Source organism: Trichosurus vulpecula, chromosome 1, assembly GCF_011100635.1.
Source record: "Trichosurus vulpecula isolate mTriVul1 chromosome 1, mTriVul1.pri, whole genome shotgun sequence".
NCBI lineage: Eukaryota > Metazoa > Chordata > Mammalia > Diprotodontia > Phalangeridae > Trichosurus > Trichosurus vulpecula.
In genome coordinates, this window is record NC_050573.1 from 62057396 (window position 1) to 62074948 (window position 17553).

Consider the following 17553-nt stretch of genomic DNA (forward strand, 5'->3'; position numbering starts at 1 on the left):
GGTCCCCTCCCCATTAACCCCCACCCCAGCAGCTCCCCTCACCCCAACAGCTCTTGGTCCCCCCTCCTCCGGGTCCCTCCATACTCTCTTTCTCCAAACCCCGCCCCGCTCAGAGGCTGGCTCGGTTGGGGGAGGGAACATCAGGGAGAGGATTGGGTTTCCGCCTGATCTCTGTCCGCCACCTGCCGTGACCCCACCTCCCTCCCCCCAGCCTGCTCCGTGGGGCTGATGAGCTGGGGCTGCGGAAGGCAGTGAAGGCCGAGTTCGGCGGCGGCACTAGGGGCTTCTCTTGCGAGGAGGACTTCATCTACGAGAACGTGGAGAGTGAGCTCCGCTTCTTCACCTCCCAGGTGCGCCGTCCCCTCCGGCCTCACACCCAGCGGGGGAGGGGGAGAGGGCTCCCTTTCTCACCCCCTCGGCTGAGAGCCCTTATGAGGACCCAGAGGCACTCCATCCTCCCATCTTTCCCCCGCAGGAGCGGCAGAGCATCATCCGCTTCTGGCTAGAGAACCTGCGGGCCAAAGCCGGGGAGGCGTTGCACAACGTGCGCTTCTTGGAGGACCAGCCTATCAGTGAGTGAGCTTGAGGGAGGGAGGGGTCGGGGGGGGGGGAGTGCGGGACCAAGAGCCAGCCCAGCCAATCAGTGACCCTGCTGGAGAGGTGGGGTCGCAGGGGCGGGGCCAAGAGAACCTGCCCCTCCTGAGGGGAAGGGCTTCATGGGAGGGGCCAAGAGAACCCACCAGCCATCAGTCTATCAGCCCCTCCCCCTCTGGGGCAGGTGTGGTGGGGCGGGGCCATGAGAACTACCGCTGGACAAGGTGTAGTAAGATCTGGGTTTAGAAAACCTGCAAATGAGCGAGAGGGTCAAAGGAGGGTCCTAGAGAGAAGCCCTCCCTAAACGAAGCGCTTTACAGGGAACTCTTAGAAGTTTTGGGGGTTGTCAGTGGTGGGCCAGGAGAAAGAGCCTAGCGTTGAGTCAGAAGACCTGGATTATCTTCTGATTTCTAGCCTCACTCCTGTCGCCTTGGACAAGTCACTTCCTCCCTCTTGTCCTCAGTTTTCTCATCTATAAAATAGGGAGAATTATCCTTTGCCACCTCCCTCAGCAGGTATTATAACTGGCAGTTATTATTATATACCATAATTATGGCAACCACTAATGAATTATTTTGCTCTGATCAGAATTATCACTAATTGCTGAAAGTATTCTAGTGACATAATTATATTGACAATTAACATAATTTGACAATAATAAATATAGCCATGATAATAATAATATAGGGATTAGACAGGACTGGGAGCCTGAGGCCCTGACAGCCTGAGCAGTGAGATTCTCTTTGTCTCTGTCTCTACCTCTGTCATTCCCCCTTCTCTTTAAAGTGCTTGTATGAGTGCCTCTGAAAAGTACCCGAAGGCCTGTATTTCTCATTGTAAAAATTATTTCAGGTCGCACCCACACATAAGTACAAACCCATATACACATATATAGGTCAGAATGTTGTAGGATTTTTGAGCAGGAAAGGCCCTCAGGACTTAGAACGTCAGAGCTGGAAGGAGTCTCAGGAAACATCTAGTCCAGTCCTTTCATTTTACAGATGGGGAACCTGAGATTTAGACATACTACGTATCCCATAGAGGGTAAACAGAAAAGGGCTTTGAACCCAGGTTCCCTGATCGAAAGCCACACATGCATGCTCATAGTGCATGCATACTAACCTCTGAGAATTCTGTTCTCCCAGAGTATCTCCAGGCTTGGGGAAGGGCTTGGAGAGGTGTGAATTGTGTTTGTAGCTTGAAAATTATGGGCCTTGAAAGGGCAACTGTAGCAACAGTCTGTACATCCCCGTGTCGCTGTCTGTGGTGCTGACCGAGGAAAGGGAAGGCTCTATGCTCTGGAGGGAGCCTTGAATGACATGGGCCAATGTCTGAGGGGCAGACAGTGATTCATTGAGATTATGGGGATGTCTCAGCCAGAGGCCCAGCCTGGATCATGGTTATTTGGGGATGGCTGAATCTGCCATTAAAGGGGCAGGGTCTATAGGACTCAGAAAGCCCACCCCTTCTTTTTCGTTCCCTTCCCTTCTCAGTCCTGTCTCACCTGTATCTTCATAACCACTCAAAGATGAAGGGACTGTTGTTCTCATTCTGAAAACCAAAAAATAGGGTCCAGGGCAAAGAGGGGACTTAACCAAGGTCATCCTTAGAGTCGGTAACTGAGGCATGGCTGTCAAGGACTAGGTCTGAGTTCAGGGGCCTCCCCACCCTGACAAGCCTCCATCCCTCCTTCCCCAGTCCCGGAGTTGGCTGCCCGTGGGATCATCCATCAAGTGTTCCCCGTCCACGAGCAGAGGATTCTGAACCGGCTCATGAAGTCCTGGGTGCAGGCTGTGTGTGAGAACCAGCCCCTAGGTAAGGTGGGGTCTCGGGCCCTCCCCTTCCCCCGTGGTCTCTGGCCCTTCTCCATCCATCTAGAAGAAAACATGGCCTCTCTCCTATGTCTCATTTGGACATGTCCCCAGCTAGCTTTAACCCCCTCTCCTTGCCCACACTGAGAAGGGGGAGATGCCCTGGGCTTGGGCAAGGAGTAAAGAGTTGCTGATCTCAATTCTTCCCCACACCACAAGAAGCTTTTTCCTTCTAGTACACAGATGTAGCCCCTCCTCTTTCTTGTCCAGCTGTACTTCCCCCCCCCAGCCCCGCTCCCCATTCAGATGTAGCCCTCCCTTATTGTTGAAGAATAGCCCCTTCTTCCAGTCCTAGAGGGAGATCCTGGGGAAGGGGAGGAAGGAATGTCCTAGGCCTTATCATCTGACCCCAGGCCAAAAGGCTGCTTCTCTCCATCCCAGATGAGATTTGTGACTACTTCGGGGTGAAGATTGCTATGTATTTTGCCTGGCTGGGTTTCTATACCTCTGCCATGGTGTATCCAGCTGTGTTTGGCTCTGTGCTCTATACCTTCACCGAGGCCGACCAGGTGAGCCTTCCCTGGGGAGACATGGATGTCCCAGGATACATCTGGGGAGATTTACCCAGAAGCCAGGGAGATCTGGAGAAACAGGTCCTAAGAGAAATACGATGCCTGAGGGATAGGGAGAACTGAGAAGATTCAATGAGACTTGGGGAGATTTGTGAACACCGGAGGAGACTTGTCAACACCTTGGAAGATGTGTGAAGACCTGGGCCATGGGACAATGCGAGAAGTCGGGGGATGGGGGCCAGGGAGCCTGGGGTTAGGTTATTGCAGAAAGATTATGGGAGATGGGGCAATGTAGGGAGAAGGGAGAGCACATGGCGGTGGGGCATGGGAGGAAGCTTCACTCTAGCTTAGCACAGTATCTAGCACACAGTAGGTACTTAAGTGTTTATTGACTGATTGGCTCTGAAGTTAGAGATGGGAGTTGCTAGGGCTGGGATGTCCCCGCCATGTCTTTTTCCTTCCATTGTCCCTCTGGATTCCCCCAGACCAGCCGGGACATCTGCTGTGTAATCTTTGCCATCTTCAATGTGATCTGGTCTACGCTATTTCTGGAGGAGTGGAAGCGCCGTGGGGCTGAGTTTGCGTATAAGTGGGGGACTTTGGACACCCCTGGAGAAGCCATTGAGGAGCCCCGGCCTCAGTTCAGGGTGAGTTGCTTACTCTCCTTCCATCCCCATTCTGCTAGGATCACAAGTCTCCCTTGAGGCCTGGACCCCATCCTAGGCACTTGAGGAAACGGGGGCAAGTTCTGCCTTGCCTGGGGGCTGGGCAGGTGTTTCACCAATCCAGCTGGCAGCTTCTGTGGGGGTGTAAGGTCCACCAACAGCCAGCACCCAGAAAGCTGCCAGCATGCTGCAAAAGCACAGGTTCTTTTGATCTGCTTTAATAAGGAAAACAAGGTTAAAGGGATTGACAAGCTTACTTTAATTCAGCATACAAATATCATTCACTTAGTTCAGGGGAAGAGACCAGCACACTGAACTTCAGAGCAAATTAATTACAAACATCAACACAGACAGACCAAATACAGATTCATAGTTACCAACATCTAGGTTCATGCCCGGGAGCTCAGAACAAGGGCTGGCCCAGAGTCACACGCGCCACCACTGCTGTGGGTAAGAGCTCCAAAGAAGAAAAGGCCAGCCCCTGGTTTTATATCTTTTTCAGGGTCAGGGGTGAGTCACACATTCGACTCACCCACGTGGCCTAAAACTGTCACAAAGAGGTGACTTAAACCCACGTGGTCTAAGAGCCTCTGATGTCCCAAACCTATCGCTCAAACTCATTTGTAAACTAGGCCCTCCCCTGAGTTAGCCCCACCTTGGGCCCCACCTTAGTTACCAATCCACACCCACATAGGTTTTACACCTAATAGGGGTTTGGGCCTGGGGCTTAGCACCTAGTAAGGCTCAATGAAATACACTGAATTATTCAAAGGGAACAAAAGCCAAACTCTTCAAGGGCACTTGCTGAACTAAGTGCTAAGGAGCCCATTTTGCTTACCAACACAGTGGGGATACTGGAAATTAGACCACATGGTTAGTGGGGAGGAGTGTATGTATGATGCTGAGTCTGCAGACCAAGAGGAAAGCACTGCGGATGGACCCAGTAGGGAAGCTGCCTGGAGGTGATGGTGGAGATGGGCAGGAGAAGGGCATTCCAGGGGTCCATGCCAGGACTGACTCACCCAATATAGTGTGGCTGGACAGGCAGGAGCCATTCCCTCCCTGGGCCCCAGGTTCCTCATGTAAAATGAAGTGGCTTGTCTCTAAGATGGTCCTGGAGGTATCCTCTGGTCCTCTAAGGCTGGCGTACAGAGAAGGGTTCAGGCTGGATAGCAGAGGGCCTCAAATGCCAGTCTGCTGACTGTCTCCTCAGAACAAGGGTGGCCTTGGGAGCTATTGAAGGTACCTGAGCAGGGGGGACCAGTGCTGTTCTCAACACTGCCTCCCTGTACAGGGTGTCCGGAGGATCAGTCCTGTGACCAATGCTGAGGAGTTCTATTACCCACCCTGGAAGCGGCTCCTGTTCCAGCTGCTGGTCAGCCTGCCAGTGTGTGCCACCTGCCTCATCGGGGGCTTCCTGCTCATGCTCGGCTGCTTCCAACTACAGGTGAGATGCCTTCCCGCTTCCCCCTCCCCCAGACCAGGACCCAGGGACCCACCTCAGCCCCAGGCAAGGCCCTGATTCCATCTCCAGGCTGAATGCTGACCCCAGCCCTAAACTGCATCCAGGACCCCAACCCCAGGCTGATTCTAGGACCTTAAGCCCAGGCGGAGTCCTGACTCCAACCCCAGGCTAAGTCTAGGACCACAGTTCCAAGCTGAGCCCTGAGCCTAGCCCCAGACTGAATCTACATCTCCAGCCCTAGGCTGAGACCTTAGGCCCAGGCAGAGCCCTGATACCAACTCCAGGCAAAGTCTAGGATCCCAGCTGCAAATAGCCTGAGCCCCACCTCCCCTGCCCTTAGTCCTGGCCTGACCCCTTTATTCCCTGCCTGGCAGGAGCTGGTGCTCAGTGTGAAGGGGCTGCCACGCCTTGTCCGCTTCCTGCCCAAGATTGGCCTGGCCCTCTTGGTCAGTGCCTGTGCCGAGGCCTACAAGAAGCTTGCCTATTGGCTTAATGACATGGGTATGCAAGGGACCCTACCCTGCCCAGAGAGACTAAACTCCAGGCCTCAGGGATAAGATTCCCACCCTGCCCCTTAGATAACTCAGGGGTGGGAGAGGTGGGGAAAGGGTGGTTGCTGAGAATGTTGGTTGCTTTTCCTTATGGGTGTCAGAGTACCATGTCCTCTGAGCCTAGCTAGCTGGAAAGGCTAGGGAAGAGCATTAAGGATGTGCCTTCTGGTAACCTCGTGACCCAAAGCTGTCGCTGCCCAGCCCTTTGGAGTTCTCTGTGCTTAAAACCTCAGGCAGCTCACAGCCCCAACCAGCACATAAGACTTCACCAAGAACACACACAAAACAGGGGGCACAGAGATGCCAGGGGAAGCCACCCATTAAATACTGGGCCTCCAGAATCTCATTGCTTGGTTTCACAGAGGTCTAACTTTGCCTTCCTGCCCAGGCAATTGGCAATTACTAACCCGTTTGGGAACATTAGCCCTGACACTCTGGGTTTCTTTTACCTACAGCCTACAGGTGGTCTCCTATTGGGAGAATAGCAAGTGCCCTCCTCAGTGCTTTTGGCAGGGGGCACTGCCCTCCAATGGCCACAGTTCAACTACCTGGCCTCTGATTGTATTAACTGTGTGTGTGTGTGTGGGGGGATATATGTCCCTCTGGGGACCATCCAAGGCCCCAACTCCCCCAGCCCTGACAACTCTGCCCCATCTCACACCTCTCCCCTTGGCAGAGAATTACCGTCTGCAGAGTGCCTATGAGAAACACCTCATCGTCAAGATTGTTTTGGTGAGTGAGGGGTTTTGTCTGGGCCACTGAGGCAACTCTCTGGCCCTGAGGGCTCCAAAACTGGGGACTTTCTCTAGAGCTTTCTGACCCCAAAGTCTCAGTTCCCACATAATCAGCTGAGCCAATCACTGCCCCCAAATTGAGATGTGCACAAACCCGAGGTGTCCTAGATGCCTTGTTGGGTTATGTCTTTGGGCCCCTGTCCCAAGCAGAAGGTTCAGTTCCTCTCCCTGTTGTGCTCAGTGCCCACTACACTGTCAAAGAGACAGGGAAGAGCCAGCCATTTAAACCCAAGGTCCGGTTTCTCCTGGCCATAGGAACTCAGTGGAGAAAGACATGAGCTTGAGTCAGTTAGGGAGGACTTACGGGGGGAGGTGGGCCCAGAAGGACAGCTAGAGGAATAGAGAAACTTGGGAGGATGTTCTAGCCTGAGGGAAGAAGGGAGTGAACCTAGCTCTTGCTGAGGTTGGCAGGGGGCCTGGCTTGGCTGGGGTGGGATGTCCTTGCTTCCCTCAAGGTACTGGGCTCCCCAGACTCAGCCCAGCCCCTCAGCCCCTTCTCTCCCACCCTCCCCTCCCCCCCCCCCCAGTTCCAGTTTGTAAATTCGTACCTGAGTCTTTTCTACATCGGTTTCTACCTCAAGGACATGGAGAGGCTGAAGGAGGTAAGAGACCCGATCCCCTTGAGCATGGCCTGAACTTTGGGCCTTTTGGCTCCCACTTGGGCTCCAGACCCTGACCCTTCTCCCTTGACCCCACCCCCAGCCCTCAACCCCCAGCCTCTCTCTGGCAGATGGAGCAAGGGAGCCAGAGCAAGCCCATGACCCGCCTTGCAGCCACACCTACCCCAGTCCTCCATCACCTTCATCCCCTCCATCTCCCCTTCTCCCTGTTTCCTGGTCACTCTTCTCCCCATCCCCTCTCCCAGTGACTTCCTGAGTCCCTCCTCTCCTCTCTGCCTGTTTCTCTCTCTGTCTGTCTCTGTCCATTCTGCCATCTGTCCTGTCCCTATGTCCGTCCCTCAACAGCTCCTGTTCATCCTCTCTCTCTCCCAAAGCCTGGAGCGCCAGCTCCGAGCAGCTGTCGTCCCCTACGCTGCCCTCCGTCTCCAGCTTCTCCTCTTCTCCTTCCAGGGCCTCCTGGCTCTGGCCAAGGCCAGAGTACGGGCTGGAGTAGGTGGGGTCATGCTGAGGGTGTGGCCAGCAAGGCCAAAGATGGGGATGGGGCTGGGAGCTAGGCCCTAGAAGCTGAGGGGGCGTGGAGACGGGGAAGGCTAAGTGTGGAGGGATGGGATCAGTGGGGTTTCCTAAACCATTTTTTCACTCGACACTCCCTGGGAAAGCAGGAGCCTCCTTAGAACCTAGACTGTCAAGAGCTTAGAGATACCATAGAGATCATCTTCTCCAACATTTGTTTGGGGAAGCTGAGGCTTAGAACAGGGAAAATGATTTGGCCAGATTCACATAGGGAATTAAAGGGAGGGTGAGCCTGATGCCTGAAGAAGTTGACCATGCCTAAAGTCACACTAGTGAACTGTGCTAGGTTTCCTCTGCAGGGTGCTCCCCTTCCCCCCACCCATCCCTTCCTCCTTCTCCAGCACCCTCCCAACACTGCCGCTTTCTCCCCCAGATGTTAGCCACCCTACTTATCACCCGTCAGTTCCTGCAGAATATCCGGGAGGTACTACAGCCACACCTGTACCGCCGGCTGACCAATGGGGACCTGAGTGCCCGCACCCTCTGGGAGTTCTCCAAGACTTTCCTGCAGCTGCTTATTCATAGGCCTCCTGTCCCAGAGGCCCGGCCCCGAGAGCCACTGGCAGGGCCACCTGAGCCCAGGGCCCAGGAGAGCAGTGGCAGTGGCAGTGGGGGCCGGAAGTGCCTCAATGGGGGCTGTGGGGTCCCCGAGGAGGAGGAGGAGGAGCGGCGGAGGCGGGCTGGGGAGGGTGGGGAAGAGGCGGGTGGTGGGGGTGGCGGGGAGGATGAGGAGGAAGAGGATGAGGAGGACGATGAGGAGGATGATGATGAGGAAGAAAGCCTTCTGGACTGCGGCCTAAAGCTAAGGAAGGTGAGCTTTGCTGAGCGGGCTGAGCGGCAGCGACGGGCAGGATCGACAGGTCCTGAGAACTTCCTGGAAGAGGGTAGCCCAACCATGGTGGACAAGGGCCTGGACCCAGCAGCCGTGTTTGCCTTGTGCGAGGATGAAGAGGATGCTGAGGAGCCTTCAGACAGTCCTGGTCGGGAGCCCCTAGAAGCACCTGGGGGCCCTCGTGGAGAACGGGCTGGCGGTGAGGGCCGAGACCAGGGTCCCGGTGATGACGAGGCCGAGGCCTCGGGCCCTGGGGAGGACAGACGGCGAAAGCACAACCGCACGTCCTGGATCGACCCACCTGAGGAAGATTACTCCCCCCAGCTGACCCAGGCCGAGCTGGAAAGCTGCATGAAAAAATATGAGGTGAGTCCTCTGGAAGGGGCCTGCACCCAACTTTCAGACATCCCCCAGGTGGAAAGAGCCCTTGACTTGAGGGAAGTAAGCAGAACCGAGGCAATCAGGAAAGACATACTGAGATACACGGAGCAGGAAGGGCTGGGGGCTTTCTGAGAGGATAACAGCAGGGTAGGGCTGTCCAAAATGAGGCCCCAGTGTGATTTATGCCAAGCATAAAAATTTATATAAATGATTTAGTAAACAAAGCTGAGCTACCGCAGAGCTCTCACTAAAATGGCAAATCAAAATATATTGTCTGTTGTTTCAATAAAAACCTAAGGTTGGACAGCCCTGAACTAGGGGAAAAGTGGAGGGACAGACGGAGGAGCGGGGCTGAGTGTCAGCTGGGATGATCCTGGGCCGAAGGACGTAGCTGGTTCTGACACAGACTTGCTCTATGAGCTTGGGCAAATCCCTGCCCTTCTCTGACCCCAGTCTGCTCTGTAAAAGGAAAGCTAGATGGTCTCTAAGGATGCACAGTGGATAGAGCGCCAGGCCTAGAGTCAGGAAGGCTCATCTTCCTGAGTTCAAATCTGGCCTCAGACACTTGCTAGCTGTGTGACCCTGGGCAAGTCACTTTACCCTGTTTGCCTCAGTTTCCTCATCTGTAAAATGAGCCGGAGAAGGAAATGGCAAACCACTGCAGTATCTCTGCCAAGAAAACCTGAAATGGGGTCACAAAGAGTTGGACTCGACTGAAACAAATGAACAACAAAAACAAAGGATATCCGACTCCCCTTCTCCCCCCACTCCCTGTGCTGACATTCTTTGTTCCATGTTCTTAACGGACTCCGTTCTGCCCTAGCTGGCAGAGGAGAGGGCTGGGCAGGAAGGGGGCAGAAGCACCAGGGTCTGTGTTGAAGACAGCCTGTGTCACCCCAACCCCACCCCCAGGACCCTTTCCAGGACTACCAGGAGATGTTTGTGCAGTTTGGCTACGTGGTGCTCTTCTCCTCAGCCTTCCCCCTGGCTGCCCTCTGTGCCCTGATCAACAACCTCATAGAGATCCGCAGCGATGCCTTCAAGCTGTGCACGGGCCTCCAGCGGCCTTTTGGGCAGCGCGTCGATAGCATCGGGCAGTGGCAGGTGATATGCACGGGCAAAGCCTGCAGTCGGGACCTGGAAGGATATCTGTAGCTAGGCCCAGCCAAGGAGCTTAGTGAGGGGGATGAGAATTCGTCGGGGTGGGGAGGGGGTGAGTTGATTTCCCTGAAGGAGACGATGGCCCAGAGGAATTGGAGGGACCATGGAGAGGGGGATTTACTGAGATGCAGGAACTCACTGATAGATATGGGGAGAAGGACCCAGGAAAATGGGAAGGAAACCAGGCCAGCGCTAACGGATTTGGGAATCCCATCCTGCCCGGTTAACACTTCTCCCCATCCCCTTGACCCTGCAGAAGGTGATGGAGGCCATGGGCATCCTGGCCATTGTGGTGAACTGCTACCTGATTGGTCAGTGTGGACAACTTCAGCGCCTCTTCCCATGGCTGAGTCCAGAGGCTGCCATCATCTCTGTCGTAGTGCTGGAGGTACAGACTGGCTAGCCCTGGCTTCTGAGGGCAGCAGACAGCCCTGGCTTCTGAGGGCAGCAGACAACCCTGGCTACGGGCAGTCCTGACGCCCTCCCTGGAGATGTGGGTTGGGGAAGGGGGCAGCCCCCAGCTCAGCAGGTCTTCTCTGGCTCATGGCATTCATTTCCCGCCCAGCCCAGCCCAGGCCAACTTTGTTTCTGTATGGCGCTTGGAGGCTCCGGCCAATCTTCATGTTGGAGAGGGCTCTGGATCACTCAGGGACTCCTCCTTGCTGACATCTCTCTGTTTCTCACAGCACTTCGCCCTGTTTCTGAAGTACCTCATTCAGGCAGCCATCCCTGACATCCCTGCCTGGGTAGCCGAGGAAATGGCCAAGCTGGAACACCAGCGGCGAGAGGCCTTTAAGGTGAGACCATCTCCAGCTCTGGTCCTTTCTGTCCCTGGTCTGATGCAGCTGGGAGGTCCTGTATCCACCCCCCATCCCTCCCTATCCTCACCCTCCACAGTGAAACACCCAAGCCCACAGGGGACCAGGATTCATGCCCCCACCCAAAATTGGTGCCCCTTGTGGTTGGGGCCTGAGGGGTTCAACCGTCCCAATGCCAGGTCCCTCCCAGCAACTCCCCAAAGCCCTCCAATTCATCTTCCTCATTCCTGAGTGTCCTGGCATCTGTTTCCATGCATCATTCGTCATCTTCCCCAGTACCCTCTTCTCCGATCACCCTCCCAGGCTCATCTATTGACCCTCATACTCAGTCCCCCAAAGCCACTTTTCCCCTGATTTCTCATCTCCCAATTCCTGGTCGTCAGTCTCCCTCCAACAGCTGGCTCTCTCTCTCATCAGTTCCCCCTCATATCTGGTCTTTCCAGTTGGACATCTGCTGAGTTCCTCAGCTGTCCCAGTCTTGTCCCATGGATGCCCTTTCTCCTTCCAGCACATGGTTGTACCCCTAAACCGCTTCCTCTCCTAATGCTTCATACCTTCCAGTTCTACTCCCTTGACTGCCAATTGCTTGTCTCCCACACTTCTTGTCCTAATGCCTGGCTTCCCTAGAGCATCATCTCATTTCTCACCCATCCCTCCTCTCATCTGGACCTCATGTGTCCAGCCTTACCCCCTGACTCCCGCTCATACCCCTGGCTATCCCTAGAAACACGAGCGCCAGGCTCAGCATCACTACCAGCAGCAGCAGCGGCGAAGGCGGGAGGAGGAAGAGCGGCAAAGACACGCGGAGCACCATGCGCGACGGGAACGTGAGGCTGGGCGTGAGGAAGGCCGGGCTGAGGGCAGCAGTCCAGATCTGGCCCCTGAGAAGGCACCTGCCAAGGCCAAGGGTGGGCCCGGCCCAGATCGGCCCAAGAGGCCAGGCTCCCTGCTCGCCCCCAACAATGTCATGAAACTCAAGCACATGATCCCCCTCCAGGGGAAGTTTCTGTCCTCATCCTCTTCGTCATCCTCCTCCTCTGCAGGGGGTGCCGGCCCAGCTACGCGGCAGCCGCAGGCACCCTCCCCCACGGGAGAAAACCGCCTGCCTGCCTTTCTCAGCTTTAAGTTTCTCAAGTCGCCGGAAGCCAAGCGAGACCAAGAGCGAAGCCACTCGCCTCCCAAGCCCTTCCATGCTGGCAAGCTCTTCCCCTTTGGGGGCCGGGCAGAGTCCACCGCTGCATCTAACGGGTCAGGCGGGGGGCAGGTGCGACCCGACAGCGCTCCCAGCAAGGCCCAGCGTCCCGGGCTAGCAGATGAGGCCACTGGGGAGGAGCCAGATGCCCGTGCAGAGGACGAAGGCTCAGGTCATAAGCTTTAACTTGGGGTGGGGTGGGGACCTCGGGGACACCTGGGTCCCAATTAGAAGAGGATTGAGGGGCAGATGCAAGGACATATGGGGCCTGGCTGGGGAGGGAAAAAGCCATAGGTTCCCCCCCCATCCTGCTGCATTTGACCCCTGTAGATGAGAGGGTATGGGAGCTATGGGCTACCCCCAATCCCCTTGGGTATAGGCAGCTCCTTGAGCCCAGGGCCCCCCAGGAGGGACGAAGGCACTTCGTGCCTCTTCCTTTCATTTTTCCTCAGTCTCTGTGCTAGAACCTCTGGGTACTGGTTTCAAAGAAACAACACAGGGGTGGCCTGGATAGCACCCTCTCCCCATTTCCTGCCCTGCCCTCCTGGGACAGGCCACCCCCGCATGGCCGACCTGCCCACCTCCATGGCCTTCCCTCCCCCCTGCCTCTATGCAAACCCCAGTGCCCCCAGCTTCTTAGCTGGGCTGGCCCAGGGACCTGGCCTCTGGGAGGAGACCTTAATCAGGGAGAAGGGGCTAGCTGGGACTGGTCAGTCAACAGGCAGTATTTAGACCCAAGAGCTGAGCTGGGGGGCTGGGTCCCTGTCCTCAACAAAGGGTCGGCCCCAAGAGAACAATCCTCTCCACGGGGCAGAGACCACAGCCACAGTCCCAGGCTTGTTCCAGATAAGCTCAGCCCAGCCAGGCCATGGGCAGGAACAGAGGGACTCCCTCCCAAGGACCCTGTACCCCTTCCCTCCTTGGGTGACCAGAAGAGGGGGATTTTCACATTAGTGCTTTTTGATTTGACACCACCACTCCCTCCCACCCTGCTCTGCAAAGCCTGAGCCAGAGTGAAAAGTGGGCATCAGGCCTGCAGCAAGAGACTGAGGAAGCTTCCCTCCTCCCACTCTCCCCCCCCAAAACTGGGAGGCATGGGCTGGACCCAACAAGCTTTCCCCTGCCATCCCTCTCCCCCCTGAGCCATTGTCTAGAAGCAATAAAGCCTTCCATGGGGGTAAGGGCAGGCCCCAAACCCACCCTGGCCCAGCTCCTCTGGGCTTGGTGCCAATATGGGGGCACAGGGCTGTAGGCATTGCTGGGTGGGGGACTCTTTCTGGTTCATGGAAGAGTTAAGTAGCTGAGAGATGGACACTGGGGGAATCCCCTAAGGACACTCCATCCTGACCCCAGATTGGGGAATGCCACTTTGTGCCCGGGGCAACCCAAAGGCCTGAAAGCCTGTCTGAAGCCAGTGTGAAGCAGGGGCAGTGCCAGCCAGGCCCTAGTCCTCTTGGTCTAGCCCCCAAGGGCACTGCGCTGGAACTGCCCCCTCTCCCCTTCCGCAGGGACAGCGCAGCCAGCTTCTGGTGTCCCCTCCCGTGCCCACCGCCGGAGCCCTGCACCACCACGCTGCTCCTGCCCACCGTCACCCAATACACCCCCGCCCACAGGCTGCTGGCAATGGGAGGGCCCCTGGAGTTGTGGGGGTGAGGGGAGTGCCACTAGAGAGGGCTATGGAGCTGAGTGCCCACCCTGTGCCCGAGCCCCGGGGAGCCCTGCCTGGGTCCCTGCCCCACTCCCTGCACCCCCTGCTCAGGGTGATGACAGCTTCTCCAGCCCCCCACTCCCAGGACCCTGCCCTCTACCCCCAGATGACAGCCCCAGCCCTAGCCCCAGCCCCAGCCCCCAAGCCATCTGCTGGCCAGCTGGGTGGCACTAGCCAGCCCCATCTCTTTCCCACTGTGCCCTCCACTCCTGAGGCCCTGGGCTTTCCTTCATTCACATATGCAATATGAGTTATTAATGCAAGGAGCTGAGGCTGAGCATGACTGATGACGGCCAGCCTGTCCTCTCCAGCCCAGGGGAGGGAGTGGAGTGGGTTAAGATGTCTGGTTTGGTCAAAGCCAGCCTAGCCTGGCCTGGCAAGTGGACTGGGGGGTCAGGATCCACCAGTCCCAGTATGTTTACTCCCCAGCCACTCCCTAGGGCTCTAAAGGTTGGCCACTGATCAGAGGCGAAGAGGAAAAGGCAAGTTTTTTGCCGTCTTCTTTCTTTCAATCCAGAAGGAAATACCTAACGGGGATTATTTTGATTTCTTCTTAATTTATTTTGTCATATTTTTGTAAACTTTGCAGAAATGCAATAAAAATATATTTCAACAAACCTGTCTGGTAGGAAAATGCTAAGTGGAATGATGACCCTTAGGGTACCCTGAGGCCTCCCTCCCTCCCTTTATCACCCAGCTTGGGTCCCCTCACTCTCACCCTCAAACCAGGAACATTTCGTCCCAACCTGAACATACAGTCATGGATGTTCCTCCAACACTGCCACCCCCAATGGCTGGCATTTCTTCATGGCTCAGCCCCATGAGTTTGGGACTAGGGAGTCAGCCCATAAAACAGGCCCAACACATGCACTATGACCTTGGTCTCCTCTCTCCCCACCGATGGGGCCAGGGTTATGAGACCCAGCCTGGATGACTGGACAAGAGTTTCAGGTTTCCATCCATAAAGCAGCTCCCTTCCCCCATCCCCTAATTTCTTTTGGCCCTGCCCTGCTTCCTCTTTCTTGCCTCTGGATCCTGGTGAACCTGGAGGGTAGGCTGGCCTCAAGCCCAGGATCCTGGAACTCTCCATGGGGGAGCAACAGAGGAATCACATTTCTGCTACGTGGGCATTAGGGAGGGAATGGGATATCTTGGGGGGAAGGTTCACACCCAAAGCTGCAGGACTCAGACTCTACTCCTTGCCTTTCCCCACCCTAAAGCCAGCCTAGCCTGTTTCTGGGGAGGGCAGAGAAGGAGGAAATTATCTTTTTTGTCTATTAGCTCCCAAATGCAGAAAAAAGGCGACAAGTTACAGAAGCATGTTTTGCTTCAATACGGGAATTTCCTAACCATTAGAGCTCTGACACTGGACCAGGCTGCTCTGGGAGGTAGTGAGTCTCCCCATCTGTGCAAGCATTCAGGCAGAGGCCAGATGACAGTTGGGAATGTAGCGGTCAGACTAACAGACTGCTTAGGTCGCTTCCAAGTGCAGGGCTAGGTTTCACCTGGGTAAGTGAAACCATAGCAGGATGGCCTTAAGTGTGATAGACTACTGCCCCAGAATGAAACCACAGGCCCCTACATTCCCTCTCCCCAGCAGGAAGCTGAATCCCCTGCTGGGATCGGGGCCTCCTCAAATTATAAAAATACAAACCCAGACCAGGCAGGAGAGGAACACCCAGTGTTCCTCCCCTTCTAGGGTGGTGCCAGCAGCTGGGAGCCAAGGCAGCCAGAGAGGGAGGTAGGAAGGACAAACAAAAAACCAGGCTCACAGCATATTAAGCACCTACTAAGGTGCTAGGCATGGGGCAAAAAGAAAAAAAAACCCAACCCTAAACTGTCCCTGACCTAAGGAGCGTATGGTCTATGCAGTGGAATGTATACAGATATACAAATATTGTCTTTTCCAGTTTGGAACGATCCATGTTCAATTTAATTCAATTCAACAAACATTTATAGCCTATGTTATTACTATGTGCAAGGTCTGGCGGTGCTAGGCCGCCGGGGATATGAAGACAAAGCAAAAGCAGCCCCTGCCCTCCAGGAGCTTACACTCTCCTGGAAGAACAGAACACAGGATAATGTGAGGATGGAGAGGGCACTGACCGCTGCGGGGCAGGGCAGAGCAGGGGAAAGGACCAGCGGGAAAGGCTTTCTGCAGGGGAGGCACTGAGAAGAGCCTGGGAGGAAGCTCAGGAGTCTAAGGGCAGAGGAGGGGAAGGGGCATGTTCCAGGTGTGTGGTGTGAGTCTGTGCCAAGTGAAAGAAGTGAAGAGATGGAATGCTGAATTTGGGGAATGGCAGATGAGCCAATGTGGCTGGAACGGAAAACCATGATGGGGAAGAATGGGAAGTCTCTCCCCCCACAGCCCTGACATTCTGAGTTCTAAGGACCCTCCCAGCCCTGACATCAGGCCCTCCAAGCCCTAACATTCAGAGTTCTAAGGACCCTCCCAGCTCTGACAATTCTGTGTTCTAAGGGCCCTCTCAGCTCTGACATTCTGGGTTCTAAGAGCCCTTCCAGCTCTGATATTCAATGTTCTAAGGACCCTCCCAGCTCTGACATTCCATGTTATAATACTATTCAAGCCCTGACATTCAGTGTTCTAAGGGCCCTCCCAGCTCTGACATTCTGTGTTCTAAGGGCCCTCCCACCTCTCCCAGCCCTGACATCAGGCCCTCCAAGCCCTAACATTCAGTGTTCTAAGGACCCTCCCAGCTCTGACAATTCTTTGTTCTAAAGGCCCTCCCAGCTCTGACATTCTGTGTTCTAAAGGGTTCTCCCAGCTCTGACAGTGGCTCCCAAGGATCCTCCCAGCTCTGATCTTCTATGCTATGTGTTCTCCCATCCAGGAAAGACATTCTGCTCTTTGTTCTGGGGCCCATGCCATCTGACATTCTATATCCTTTTTTTCAGGTGGAGGAGTCAGACTAGGAATTGGCAGAGGTTACATATGAGCTGCCTTCCCTGAAAGCCACTAAAAGACCTGGTGAATATCCTAAGAAAACCTATTATCTTGGGAGATCTCAGCAGCCAGTCAAGTCTGTTCTGAGAAAGCCAAAGCTTCCCTGAGCAACTTACTGGTCAAAGAACTATGCAGAGATCCACAGGCATTAAACAGAGCTTCAGTTATCTTTGTGGGATCCAGACTGTGGTTTTAGGGAAAAATAACCCAATGAAAGTGGCGAGGAAGAATCTGCTTCTGGTCTATCAGAAACTTTCACTTTTTGCTGTCAGGGTTTATAATGGTTACCAATCCTTACCCACAACTAACCTCCCAACCTTCTTTTTAAGAAGAGGGCTGGCTAGCACCCCCGGCAGGGAGCCAGGGATAGACCCTTCTCTGGAAGCAGTGGTGGCACTATGGAAAGAGGCGTGGGCCCTAGAAGAGGTTTCCTATGGGACCTAAAACAAGTCCCTTCCTTTCCCTGGGTCCCTGTTTCCCCATGTATAAAATGAAGGGGTTAGGCAAGGCCATCTCTAAGACCTGGAGGAGCTGGAGAGTGATGCCACACTACTCTGCAGGACAAAGCCATGCCCTGGGATGGTTCCTAGGAATCCCCAAGTCTTGCACATAGTACAGTCCCTTTTCCTTACAAATGCTGAGCCCAGGAAGCAGCCAGCTCAGGAGCCCAGACAGAGCCCCCTCAAGGGACCAGTCACCAAGAAACACAAGGAGGACATTTGCTTGTCCAGGCAGCATGTACCCAGTCCCTCTCAGCCTTCCCTCCCCTCCATCCAACCACCTCCTTCTCCCTCTCCCATTCATCACCAGTTTCCAAAACCAGGGTGTATTATATCATAACCCACCCCGCC

At 55.1% G+C, this 17553-nt stretch overlaps 1 protein-coding gene across 1 annotated transcript; it reads left to right on the top strand.

Annotated features, from left to right (window-relative positions):
* The first annotated feature begins 490 nt into the window (after nucleotides 1–490).
* ANO8 (anoctamin 8) lies at nucleotides 491–14267 on the top strand. Its single transcript, XM_036758496.1, has 15 exons — nucleotides 491–572; nucleotides 2293–2409; nucleotides 2847–2974; nucleotides 3463–3624; nucleotides 4937–5089; nucleotides 5482–5608; nucleotides 6335–6390; nucleotides 6980–7054; nucleotides 7418–7561; nucleotides 8019–8843; nucleotides 9771–9962; nucleotides 10276–10407; nucleotides 10706–10816; nucleotides 11562–12201; nucleotides 13538–14267. The coding sequence occupies exons 2-15, from the start codon at nucleotides 2367–2369 to the stop codon at nucleotides 13909–13911; spliced, it is 3162 nt and encodes a 1053-aa protein (XP_036614391.1). The 5' UTR covers nucleotides 491–572; nucleotides 2293–2366; the 3' UTR covers nucleotides 13912–14267.
* Nucleotides 14268–17553: the final 3286 nt, after the last annotated feature.